Source organism: Peromyscus leucopus, chromosome 3 (assembly GCF_004664715.2).
Source record: "Peromyscus leucopus breed LL Stock chromosome 3, UCI_PerLeu_2.1, whole genome shotgun sequence".
Taxonomy (NCBI): Eukaryota; Metazoa; Chordata; class Mammalia; order Rodentia; family Cricetidae; genus Peromyscus; species Peromyscus leucopus.
In genome coordinates, this window is record NC_051065.1 from 101,154,531 (window position 1) to 101,167,084 (window position 12,554).

Here is a 12,554-nt window from a genome sequence, read left to right on the forward strand (position 1 = left end):
CTTAATCAAAATTCCCCACAGACTTACCTACAAGACAATCCTTCTTCCTCAGATTGCTCTAGCTTGTGTCAAGTTGGCATAACCTAACTGGCCCACACGGACATTCATCTAATAGTAGGTGGATAGCATGGTTCACTTTACATGGACCCTACCATACTGTGATAACTCTTGGTTTACAGAGCCCATCACATCCATACTCAAAGCAACTGGTTCCTTTTTATTAGACTCAGATTGAGGAGAATAATACTGTAGCCTCTGACTGATACTGGCATGCTGGGACAGTGCTCTATTTCCCAGGACACTCCAGGGCAGGCGGCTAACATCTATGGGGCTGAGAGAAACAGGCTTTGTCACATTTTCTCCATAAAATCTTCATCCAATTTCCCACCAGACAAAAAACTAGGACCCCAGAAGGCAGTGGGTTGATATGTTCAAAATGATAGAGGAAAAAAAAAATCCATCAGTGGTCTTCCTGGAATCCTCACCCCAGAAGGAGGAGACACATGTGGTTTCTTCAATGAAACCTGCTGTTCTGGGCCAACAATTTAGAGAAAGTAGAGGGGAATATCTCTCAAAATAAACCATACAACAACCAAAATAGTTGAGGATGTAAATGAAAATTCAGTGCAGACCTCGGCTAGGGCAACTCCAAAGTAGCTTTTCTGGGTGTTCGGACTCCTTCAGCTCTCATGGTCCCTTTGATGATTTTAGTTTTATTTTGTGTCTTCAGCCCCTGTGGATTTTAAATCCTGTTACAATTGGTGCTTTCCTAGTCCCAGGCCCTTATGATCCACACGGTACTGTCTCAGAAATAAAGACCATTGCCACCTACATCAATGTGGTTTTCCACTACCAAGGCTCTGGTTGTTGTCACATCTGACCTCCAGTCCCTGACTGCCACCCCCTACCTTCTCCAAATGTCTCTATGGCCTGGTTGTCATCTTAGGACCCAATGACCAATCCACAAGATCAGTTGCCCACTTGCAGCTCGGAAGCTGCTCTAGAAGGTGACCTTTGACTCTTGCCAGTGCTTTGACGCTGCTTATCTGTCAGGGGTGATGTGGACACCCTTCTAGGGTAGATGGCTGGGGACAAGGCTGCTTTTGTCTCAAGGCAGACTGGACCTACAGCAAAACTTGGCTGCCTTTAATCGGGACCAGAAGGGGTTAATCTTACCAAGCCCTAGCTGCAGTCTTTAGGGTGGTAGCACCACAGTGGAGAATTAGACCCTCGGAAATGCTGGTCTTTATTGTGAGAGCCAGTGGGAGGGTCACTCAAGGGACTGAGTCCCCACTGCTGTGATAAACACCACGACCAGAACTAACCTGGGGAGGAAATGGTTCATTTCTTCCTACGCTTCACCGTCCATCAATGAAGGAAGCCAAGGTATACCTGGAGGCAGGAACTGAAGGAGAGACCACAGATGAAGGCTGCTTCCCGGCTTTGCCTCTCTGGCTTTCTACATTCCTTATACAATGGAACCACCTACCCCAGGGTCGCATTACCCAAGTAGTGACACTAGGTCCTCCTACATCAATTAGCAATTAAGAACAAACCCTACAGACATGCCTACAGGCCAGTCTGGTGAAGGCAACTCTTTGAGGCTCCCTCTTCCCAGGTGTGTCTACTCAATAACTGAAGCTACCATGGCAAGGTTTTATTTATTTTTTGAGATAAGTTTCTTATAGCCCAAACTGGCCTCAAATTCAATATTTAACTGAGGATGACCTTGAACTTTGGATCTTCCTGCTTCTGCCTCTTAAGTATTGGAGTTACAGGCATTTGCCACCAAGTCAAGCTTAGATATTTTCATTCATCTTCACAGATCCATATTATTCCATAATGTAGGATATACCACAGTGTATCTAAACTGTCCCTACTTTAAAATTTTACTTTTACTTACTTATCTATTTTTGCAGTAGTGGGATCATATGTGCAGGGCCTTGGAAAGAACTCAAGTATAGGCATGTGCCAACAGTCTAGCTTGTGTGTGTGCGCGCGTGCGTGTGCGTGTGCGTGTGCGTTGTGTGTGTGTGTGTGTGTGTGTGTGTGTGTGTAGGTGTATGTACATGTGTGGTCATGTGAGTGCACATGCACTCAACTAGTATGTAATGTCTCTACCTTCTTCTCCACCCCCACCCCCCAACAAACCAATCCTTGATTTTGTTTTTTGTCATTGTTTTGAGACAGGGTCTCTCTCAGTAGTCCTGAAGCTCTATACATAGACCAGACTGGCCTTGAACTCTGCCTCCCGAGTGCTGGTATTAAAGGCATGTGCTACCATATTCAACTAATGTTTTGTTTTGTTGAGCCAGGTTCTTACTATATAGTCCAGGCTGGCCTGGAACTTGATATTTAACTCAGGCTGGCCTTGAACTTATGATACTTCTCTGTCTTTCTCCCAAGTGGTTAAGATTCCAGGCATAGGACATGACACTGCGTTCTAGATCCACTTGCTTATTACTTAAGACCATGTCTCATATAACCCAGTCTGGCCTCCAGCTGGAAATGTTTTTAGCCAATGCTGGCCTGGAAGTGCTGATCCTCCTTCTTCTACTTAGAAGGGAGGATCAGAAGTTCAAGGTCTAAGTGACAGAAGGATCCTATCTCAGTGTTAGGATTACAGCTACATGCTGCCATGCTCAGCTTGCTAACTTTTATCATTACTTTACTATTTGTTTGTTTATCTATGTGTGCATATTCGTGGCGTGGTGCACATGTGGAAACCAGAGGACAACCCGAGGGAGTCTGTTCTCACCTCCCACAATGTAGGTCTAGGGGGTTGGACTCCCATGATCACGCTCGGCAGCAAGCGCCTTCGCCCACTGAGCCGTTTTACTGGCCTTCGAGTAGCCCTTCAAAGTTACTTGTATGAAGCTGAGTGTGGTAGTCCACGTGTTCCTACCACTCAAGAGACAGTGTGCCACACTTTAGTGTGGACTGAATTTGTAGCCTTCTTGCTTCAGCCTCATGAGTGGTAGGTTATTTGCCTTATTATTTGACCTATACAGTTCATCTTTAAAACAGTGTGTTATTTAGAAGCAACTTTAGACTTTCCAAAGGTTGGAAAGAGGGGCAAGGGGGAAGCCTTGGTTAGTAAAGTTCCTGCTGTGCAAACCTGAAGAGTGGAGTTCAGATTCCTTCCACCATGGAAAAGCTGGTGGCGGTACCTGCCGCCCGCACAGTGGAAACAGCATCTGAGTGGGGAGTGACGATTAAGGAAAGACAGATAGAAAGAAACAGAGACATGAAAGAAAAGATAGAGGCATAGGATAGCTTCGGGAGGAACTGTCAGTGAATACTCCAGCCCCCCCCCCCAGTCTATTTCTCAGCCTGCTTATATACAACTTTAAGGCAGAGGAATAAAGAAGTTGCCCTCAGAACAATGCTGACGCTCACACAGCACAGGCAGATTATCTTAAGAAGACCACATCCCAGCCCGTCCTTGAATCACTCTTACAATGTACTTCCTGCCGGCGTCAGCAGCTTAGAATTGTGCACTTGGCAGAATAGTATATACCTTCCCACACATGCTTAACATTACAGTCTCAGAGTCCCCAACAAGCTGGGTATAGTGGGGACAGTGGACCCCTGAATTTCACTGGCCGGCAACCTATGAGCCCAGGTTCAGTGCCTCCTTCAAAAAATAAGGTGGGAGAGATAGAGGAAGACACCCCAAAGATAAACTCTGACCTTCACACATGCACACACATACAAGCTAGGCTGGTGGCACGTGCCTATAATCAAAATATGAGGAAGTGGAGGCAAGAAAAATCAGAAAATGGAGACCAGCCCCATTCCATTGTGAGTGCAAGGCCAGACTTGACTGCATGAAATTTAAAAAGAAAAGAAGAAGAAGAAGAAGAAGAAGAAGAAGAAGAAGAAGAAGAAGAAGAAGAAGAAGAAGAAAAGAAAGAAAGAAAGAAAGGAAGAAAAATTCAAAGACAATGAAGAACCCCTGTATATCAGTCATTTCCATTTCCTAAATATTTACATTTCTAATTACTTATTTTATATTCCCTGAAACATTCAAACATATGTTTCAGACTTGTCTTCATGACAAGAACATCGTCTGCAGAACAGTTTGCAATGGGCACAAAGGCAGTTATTAACCTGCAGTTTCTGCTGTGCTGGGGATCAACCCCAGGGCTGTGGACACGCCAGACAAGAACTCTGCCGCCCCCATATCCAGCCCCAGCTGTTGTTTTGAGACAGGCTCTTAGGCTGCCACTGAGTTTGCAGTGGAGCTGGGATTGTAGGCATGTACACCTGGCTAGTACTTTCCTGTTGCTGTGAGAAACACCATGGCCAAAAACAACATGGGGAGGAAAAGCTTTATGTTTGGATTACAGGCTGCAGTCCATCACTGAGGGAAACTCTGGTGGTATGAATAGTAATGGCTCTCGTAGACTCATGTGTTAGAATGTTTGGTCAACAGGGACCGGCACTATTAGGTGGTGTGGCCTTGTTGGAGTAGATGTGGCCTTGTTGGAGGAAGTGTGAACTTTGAGTTTTCAAATGCTCGAGCCAGACCCCATGTCTCTGTCTTCTTGCTTCCTGTCAGTCAGATGTAGAGCTCTCAGCTACCTCTCCAGCACCATGCTCCCAGCCATGACAATAATGGACCAAACTTCTGAACTGTAAACCATCACTAATTTTCCTTTATAAGGGTTGCTGTGGTCATGGCGTCATCTTCTCACAGCAATAGGACCCTAAGACAGAAGCCAAGACAGGATCTCAGGGAACCTGGAGGCAGGAACTGAAGCAGAGGTCATGGAGAAATGCTTCTTCCTGGCTTGCTTTCCTTGGTCTGCTTTCTTTCTTTTTTTAAGATTTATTTATTTATGTATTCTATGTATATGAGTACTCCATTTGCACATATGCCAGCACACCAGAAGAGGGCATCAGATCTCATTATAGATGGTTGTGAGCCACCATGTGGTTGCTGGAAACTGAACTCAGGACCTCTGTGAGAGCAGCCAGTGCTCTTAACCACTGAGCCATCTCTCCAACCTCCTCTGCCTGCTTTCTTATAGAACCCAGGACTGCCTGCCTAGAAGTGGCTCCAGCCACAGTGGGTGGCACTCTCCTGCATCCATCAAGAAAATGCTCCAGAGACTTGGGCACAGGTCAGTCTGAGGGAGACAATTCCTCATGTGAGGTTTGCTCTTCTCAGATGACTCCAGCTGGTGTTAAGTTGACAAAAAACTAACCAGCAAACAGATTTCCCTACTATTGTCCTTTGAGCTTTTAAGCTTGATAATGCCCGTGGCTATACCAGCAGTCTTGGGCATGTTTGTGTGTGAGCGCCATGTGGAGATCTTTCTTACTTCCTTAAAGGGCCTGGAGAGATGACTCATCAGTAAGATCATTTGCTGCTCACTCTTTCAGAGGACCCGAGTTCAATTATAAGTACCCACAGGGCAGCTCACCATTATCTGTAACTCTAGTTCTGGGGATCAGACCTCTCTTCTGACCTCCTTAGATGCCAGGCACATGTGGTACACACACATACATACACATGTGGTGCACATACATACATACACACAGGCAGAACACTCACACACATAAGTCTATTTTTTAATTAATAAGAGAGACTGATATATATGTATCATATCTGATACACACACACACACACATACACACACACACACACACACACACACACACACACATGAGACAGGGTTTCTCTGTGGTCCTGGATGTCCTGGAACTCTCTCTGTAGACCAGGCCGGCCTCAGACTCAGAGACCTGCCTGCCTCTGCTTGCTGGGTGCTGGGATTAAAGGCGTGTGCCACCATCACCCAGCCACAACTGGTGTTTTTAGTGTGGGTTCTGGGGTTCAAACTCAGCAAGGCATGCACTTCACTGACTGGGCCATCTCCCCAAACCCCCTCCTTTTTTTTGTATTGTGTTTTGTTTTGAGACAAGGTCTCATAGCCCAGCTGACCTTGAAGTCACTCGGTAGTCTGGACAATCCTTTAACTCCTTTTGGAAATAAGATAATAACAAACTCAAGAGACTAGTGAAACCTACGTGGTTTTAAATAGACAGTTCTGCCAGGCAGCGGTGGCACACATCTTTAATCCCAACACTCGGAAGGCAGAGGCAGGAGGATGTCTGTGAGTTCGAGGCCAGTTTGGTCTACAGAGTGAGTTCCAGGACAGGCTCCAAAGCTACACAGAGCAACCCTGTCTCGAAATAAACAAACAAACACATAAATAAATAAATAAATATCCAGTTCTGCAGAAAGGGACTCCAAGGTACTGATTTGTCACAAGACAGTGGTTTTGAAGAACCTATCAAGAGACATTCCTATTCTCTCTCCTATAGGCATATAAGACTTGCATCTCCCTAATTCCCCCATCTCATTGGCCTCGGACAAAATCCTCATCCAATAAATAATTTGGGACTTGAAACCAGCCCCTTCTGGTTGTCGGCTTCCGGCTAAGTGACCAAGCATACCACTTGTAACTTTCTGAAACAAAAGGGGCTAGCGGCTAGTGGCGCTTGTCTGTCACTCACCTCATACTGAGAATGGACCGTAACAATCTGTTTCTTACACTCCTTATCCTTCTCCGACATCCCCCAAGTGCTGGGTCTACAAGTGTGTAACCACCACGCCCTCCCAGGAAATTTTTCTTTACCATTTGAGATTATAAAGTGGTTTAATAGGTGCATAACACAGGTTTATAGACTAAGGTTGCTGTATAAGATTGTTGCGACTCTCAGTCTTTCTCTTCCCGGGTCCTCTTCATCTTCTCCTGAGAGGAGCAGCTGTGCTCTTCCAGAGAAAGCTTCTGGAAGAGGGCAAGGAGACCCCAAACTCAACACAGGCAAGAAAGGACTTCATCCATTGTTGTCACTGGTCGTTTCCTGGTATGTCCTGCATGGATGAAGACCAACCAACCCTCGCGAAAGAAGCTGATTCTGGAACAGGCTGGAAACTGGGGACACTTGGTTCCAGAAAGGGGCTGAGCTTGTGGGAGCCGGGAAAGGGGAACCAGGCAGCGCTGGGAATGGGGACTGGGATTTCCTGCCGGGCCACGCCCCCCTGGCTACTGCTTATTCCCTTCACCCAGACTCAGGTGGATGCTTGCCCGCTCTTCCGCTACGCCTTGCCGAGGGTAGGCCCCGCCCCGCGCCGTTTTAGCGGCTGCGCGCGCCGCTGAGTTCCAAGTATGGAGGGAGGCGGCTGGGTCGCACCGTGTGCGTGCTCACCGGGGCCTCCCGGGGCTTCGGCCGTGCCCTGGCCCCGCTGCTGGCTCGGCTGCTGTCGCCCGGTTCGGTGCTGCTCCTGAGCGCACGCAGTGACTCGGCTCTGCGGCAGCTGGAGGAGGAGCTGGGCGCACAGCAACCCGGCCTGCGAGTGGTGCGAGCAGCCGCCGACCTGGCCACCGAGGCCGGCGTGCAGCAGTTGTTGTGCGCGGTGCGCGAGCTCCCCAGGCCCGAGGGGTTGCAGCGCCTGCTGCTCATCAACAACGCAGGTGAGACTCCCGGACCAGACCGGGCTGCGGGCTTTCACCGTTTGGAGAGTCCCTAAAAGTCCAGAGTCCAAGCGGAGACAGGATGTACCAGTGTCCCTGCAGGGTTAGCCCAGCCTGGTTGTCTAGAACTTTCTCGACCGCCTTGAGCAGTGCCTCCTGGCGGGAGCATGAGTCAAGACATCAGGTCTCTGAACAAATCCCCCTGCTGCTCAAACAGGTGTATTCTTAGCGGGCATGAGGGGTGTCTGCAGAGCTGGGGTAGATGGGTAAAACGGATATGAGAAGGAACTGTGGGAGGCCGAAGAGGACAGAGCCCACGCTGCTGTGTCATTTCTCCGGTCCTGTTTTTTCAGGCACTCTTGGGGATATTTCCAAAGGCTTCCTGAACGTAAATGACCCAGCTGAGATCAACAGTTACTGGACTCTGAACCTGACCTCGATGCTCTGCTTGACCTCGGGCACCCTCAGTGCCTTCCCAGATAGCCCAGGCCTCAGCAAGACTGTGGTTAACATCTCATCTCTGTGTGCCCTGCAGCCCTTCAAGGGCTGGGCGCTGTACTGCGCCGGGAAGGCTGCTCGAGACATGTTGTACCAGGTCCTAGCTGCTGAGGAACCCAGCGTGAGAGTGCTGAGCTATGCTCCAGGTAGGTGGGTGGTACTGCCCTTGCTGCCTCCTGACCTGGCTGGTACCTTTCTGGGGGCTGGGCAAGGTGGGGAGCCTGGTCTATATTCTCAGGAAAGAATCTAAAGAATATATGCCCCCCCCCCAATCATGACTTCTTATCTTGCAAGGAAAATAAAGACTCTAAGAAGTTAGAGCAGGCAGGGGCGGAGGTACTTGGCATTAGGAGTTGCCTGACTAGCAAGTGGGACAAAACACCCACACACATAAAAATAAATTAAATTTTAAAATAAAAAAACAAAAGACTACATTACCTTTATATGTTTAACTGTCTGCTTTTCTCCCTCAATGGCCACATACTATTCATCCATGTATCCCCAACACCTAGCAAAGCTTCACAGAGGCCGGCCACATAAATGATCAAAGACAAGCAGGCAGACATTGTTGAGTGGTGAGCATCCCAGGCTGAGCTATGCTGGAACACTGAATGGGTGGGAAAAGGGTACCAGGATGAATAAGATGGGCCCTTGTTCTCATGAAAATTACAGGGTATGTGGTCTTCTGACGCCTTGTCTTGTCTGACCAGCCTATTAAGATGCCACAGTACTAGGGTCATTCTTCTAGGCTGTGATTTCTGTTGTTAGAAAGTAGCAATATGTGGTGGGATGTGTGAGCAACTCAACAATGAGATCCAGTTGTCTGTACCCCTTTGGACTAGGTCAGGATCCTGGAGGCACGGAGGCAGGATAGTCTGTCTAATGCTCAAGTGAGGCAGGACCAGGATCCAAACTTGCTTCCAGTTTCTTGATCTATGCTGGGTCTCCTCATATTACCTAGTACCTGCCCTTCACACACACACACACACACACACACACACACACACACACACACACACGATATTGCTCGTTCCAGCTCACCTGCTCTGAGCTCAGCCTAGACTCATTCAGACAGCAGTAAACTCATTCAGACACATGTAAACCACAGCTGGCGGAGGGAGTTGATTCTAGATGTACCCAGAGCTAAGTTAGCTCTCTGGAGGCTGCCCCGGGCATCTTGGAGGAACTGAGAGGTTTAGGAATCCCCCAGAGGCTGAAAACAAGCAGGAGCCACTCCAGTTCTTATTTCAGTCTCCAGAATGTTCTAACAGGTTTCCAACGACAGAAAAGTCTGTTTGGAAAGAGAGCAGGCTTTCCCCAGAGGTGCTCAAGGAGATAAAACTGGGCATGGCAGAGCACTTGAGAAGTGGGAGCAGGAGTTCGAAGTCAGCCCTGGCCATACAGCAAGTTAGAGGCCAGCGTGGGCTACACAAGGCTCTATCTCAAAACGAGGGGCGTGGGAGGAACCGGCTAGAGGACATTGCAATGAAGCAAAGTGATTCTTCTTAGCCATGGCTTGACCTTCGGAAAAGTCCTTGACTTTTCCAAGTAGTAGCTTTTGTGATAGTAGCTGAATTCCATTACATTTTCCTGCGGCTTGCAGCAGGTTCCATGATTTTTCTGTCCCCGAACACCATTAACATTTGGTAGGCTACACAATTCCTCGAGGGCTGTTTGTTAGCAGGTGGGAGACATTTTCCAGACATGCAAGCGTAGGTGAGAAAGCTTGTAGTGGGGAGGGAGGGAGAGACAGACAGACAGACATACAGACAGACAGAGACAGAAAGGGAAGGAGGGAGTTTATGTATTTATGAGTGTTTTGCCTGAAGTTTTATCTGTTCACTACATGCAGTGCCTGCAGAGGCCAGAAGAGGGCATCATAGCCCCTGTAACTGAAGTCACAAATGGTTGTGAGCTGCCATGTTCGTTTTGGGAATCAAACCCTGGTTATCTACAAGAACAGCAAGTGCTCTTAACAGGGGACCATCTCTCTCTTTAATCCCCACACTTGGCTTTTTACTGGGGATCTGAACTCAGGTTGTCATGCCTGTACAGAAAATACTCTACCAACTGAGCTCCCGGCATCCAGGGATTTGGAGGAGCCATATGAGCCCAGGAAAGTGCAGCCAGATGAATTTATCAGAGGGCTAGAGAAGGTGTTGAAATAAGGAGAGAAGCAAGGTTATAGCGTGGACCTGCTTGAGACCATGCTGAAGGTCTCACCTGATCCCTGGTTGGCTGCAGGTCGAATGAGGACCCTGCAGGGTCCAGGTATCTATTGATACAAGTGGAAAGGTCAGGAAGAAGTGTTACGTGGACAAGGGACAATGAGCTTGATTTTAAACCATGCTTAATAGACTTGAGCTTTGAGTTCAAAACTCAGTAGTAGCATGAGCTGGGCATGGTGGCCCTCACCTATAATCTTGGTACTGGAGAGGCTAAGGCAGGAGGATCTTGAATTTGAAGAGAGAAATCCATAGAGAGAACATAACTGAAAAAAGAAAAAAAAAATTTAAAGGCCATGTAATGGAGCCTCGGGCCAGACCCGACTCAGCTCCACCCGCCACACAGCGGGGACTTAGAACCTCTGTCCCTATCTTGTACTTTCTATCCACTAGGTCCCCTGGACACAGACATGCAGCAGTTGGCTCGAGAGACCTCCAAGGACCCGGAGTTAAGGAACAGACTGCAGAAGCTGAAGTCGCAGGGGGAGCTGGTGGATTGTGGGACATCGGCCCAGAAACTGCTGAGCTTGCTGCAAAAGGACACCTTCCGGTCTGGAGCCCACGTGGACTTCTATGACAGTTAAGCCCATGTCCTGCCACAGTGCCCCCCCCCAACCCTGCCTAACACAAATAAAAGCCTTCAGACACGGCCTGCAGGGAGTGACTGGCATTACCAGTCATCAGAAGGCTTCTGCAGGGGCTCGAGAGAGTTGGTGGCTGTTGGAGTTCTCTATCCTCAGGAAGAGAACTGGAGAGCTGGGAAGAGGAGGAGAAGCTGAAACACTGGGGAGAAGGGGAGGTTGAGTGTCTTGTCTGTGGGGGAGGGGGGTGTTACCTGATGCCGAAAGAGGACCAAGGCATCACATGGATGCTCCTTGGACCTCATATCTTTGTTCTGCTGCCGTCTTCCTCTGGTAGCCACTGTTCCTCCCTTGACTCTAGTCCAAATACGTAGTTCTAAGTCAGATGCCATAGTGCGCATTGCCCTCCCTTCAGGAATGCCTCGTGACCTCTTCGACGGGGTGCAGGAGGGACAGCCCAGCTCATTTGCTAGGGTGTCCTGAGAACGTTCCTGCTCATGCTTCCCAAAGTGTTGCTGGAGCGCTGTCCGCCTCCTTCCGTCCAGGCCCACACAGTGGTAAGTGTAGGTCCAAAGTCATCAAGATGGATATACCCGGACACCCATGCCTCTGTCATGCTTCTGTCCACACTGACCCACCTTTAAAGCCATTTTCTTGAGGGTTCTAGAGCTAGTCGATGAGTATCCATCCTCAGGGCCCAACACACAGCCGCCAGCCCTCACCAGTGAGTGCTTAGATTTCCAGCTCTACCCCTTGCCCACCTGGCAGTGCTGTGAATAGGCCCTAGCTCCTGTGGTGACCCTCTTGACACTGTCCCTGTGGCCCACGGTTGCTGTGGTACTGGCTCAGGACCAACATGCCTTTGGGGAAGATGAGCAAGGATCCATGAAGAAAGTGCTGAGAGAGTCGAACCTTGTGCAACCCACAGTCATGGGCGAGGAGAACCGAAGTGGGACTAGTGGCCTGCAGCCAGCCTCCAGCCCTCCTTTGACAAGAAGCAGACAGTTCCCAGCCATCCAAAAACAAAAAGCAAACAACAACAACAACAAAAAAAAAACGACCCAACCCTGCATCTGCTTGTGTTAAGAGAACCCTCTGGTCCCACTTGTGCCCAGCAGAGGGCGCACTGGGGCTGTGCATCCTGGAAAGGTGGGTCCTGCCCTTCCTGTAGGGTATGCCACAACAGTCAGGGTCCCACAGGGTTCCCTGAGGTGGAGGGGGTAAATTCTGTCACCTTTCCCAGTGGAGTCTTTACCCTCTCTGGAATGGAAATGGCTGGGTTCAGACCTCTGCTCTTCTTATCAGCTGGTAACCTACAGCAAGTAGCTTTTGTGCCTCTGAAAAGGCTGCATATTACAATACACTTAAGATACATAAAACATTGTACTCATCCCAAAGGGTCATTATGAATGGCCTAGTGTTTCCAAATGTCTGGCACTAAATGCCCACGGTTGAAAAAGCCCAATTGCCTATTTTATTTTCGGCAGACCAGAAGTTCAGGGAGGAATACCACATGTCTCCACAAGGTGGCAAGACTTTCTCATGTCTTCTGAGTACAGAGACTTCAGGGCAATCTAAGTGGTCTGTCTAGATTTACAGGGACTCAAAGAATTGAGGGAGGTCAGAAAGGGTTAGAGTCACTCTCCTTGGCAGGCCCCAGGGCCACCCTAGTGACCCACAACCTTCTCTGCCCACAGGGATTTCTCCCCAGCATCAATTCCAGCCCTGGCCTCAGTGTCCAGAACATTCGGCAATGCGGCTTT

The 12,554-nt window shown here is 48.8% G+C and overlaps 1 protein-coding gene across 1 annotated transcript; it reads left to right on the top strand.

Annotated features, from left to right (window-relative positions):
• The first annotated feature begins 2,717 nt into the window (after positions 1 to 2,717).
• Spr (sepiapterin reductase) lies at positions 2,718 to 10,864 on the top strand. Its single transcript, XM_028860185.2, has 4 exons — positions 2,718 to 2,918; positions 7,154 to 7,487; positions 7,841 to 8,131; positions 10,604 to 10,864. Exons 1-4 carry the CDS (start codon positions 2,718 to 2,720, stop codon positions 10,792 to 10,794), a joined length of 1,017 nt encoding a protein of 338 aa, XP_028716018.2. The 3' UTR covers positions 10,795 to 10,864.
• Positions 10,865 to 12,554: the final 1,690 nt, after the last annotated feature.

Bases quoted from the DNA above. Each gene is read 5' to 3' on its own strand.
- Spr (XM_028860185.2), top strand. From the start codon at position 2,718: ATGTGGAAACCAGAGGACAACCCGAGGGAGTCTGTTCTCACCTCCCAC. The intron at 2,919-7,153 runs GTGTGCCACACT...GCGCCGTTTTAG, and splicing joins TTCCTACCACTCAAGAGACA to CGGCTGCGCGCGCCGCTGAG. The intron at 8,132-10,603 runs GTAGGTGGGTGG...TCTATCCACTAG, and splicing joins AGTGCTGAGCTATGCTCCAG to GTCCCCTGGACACAGACATG.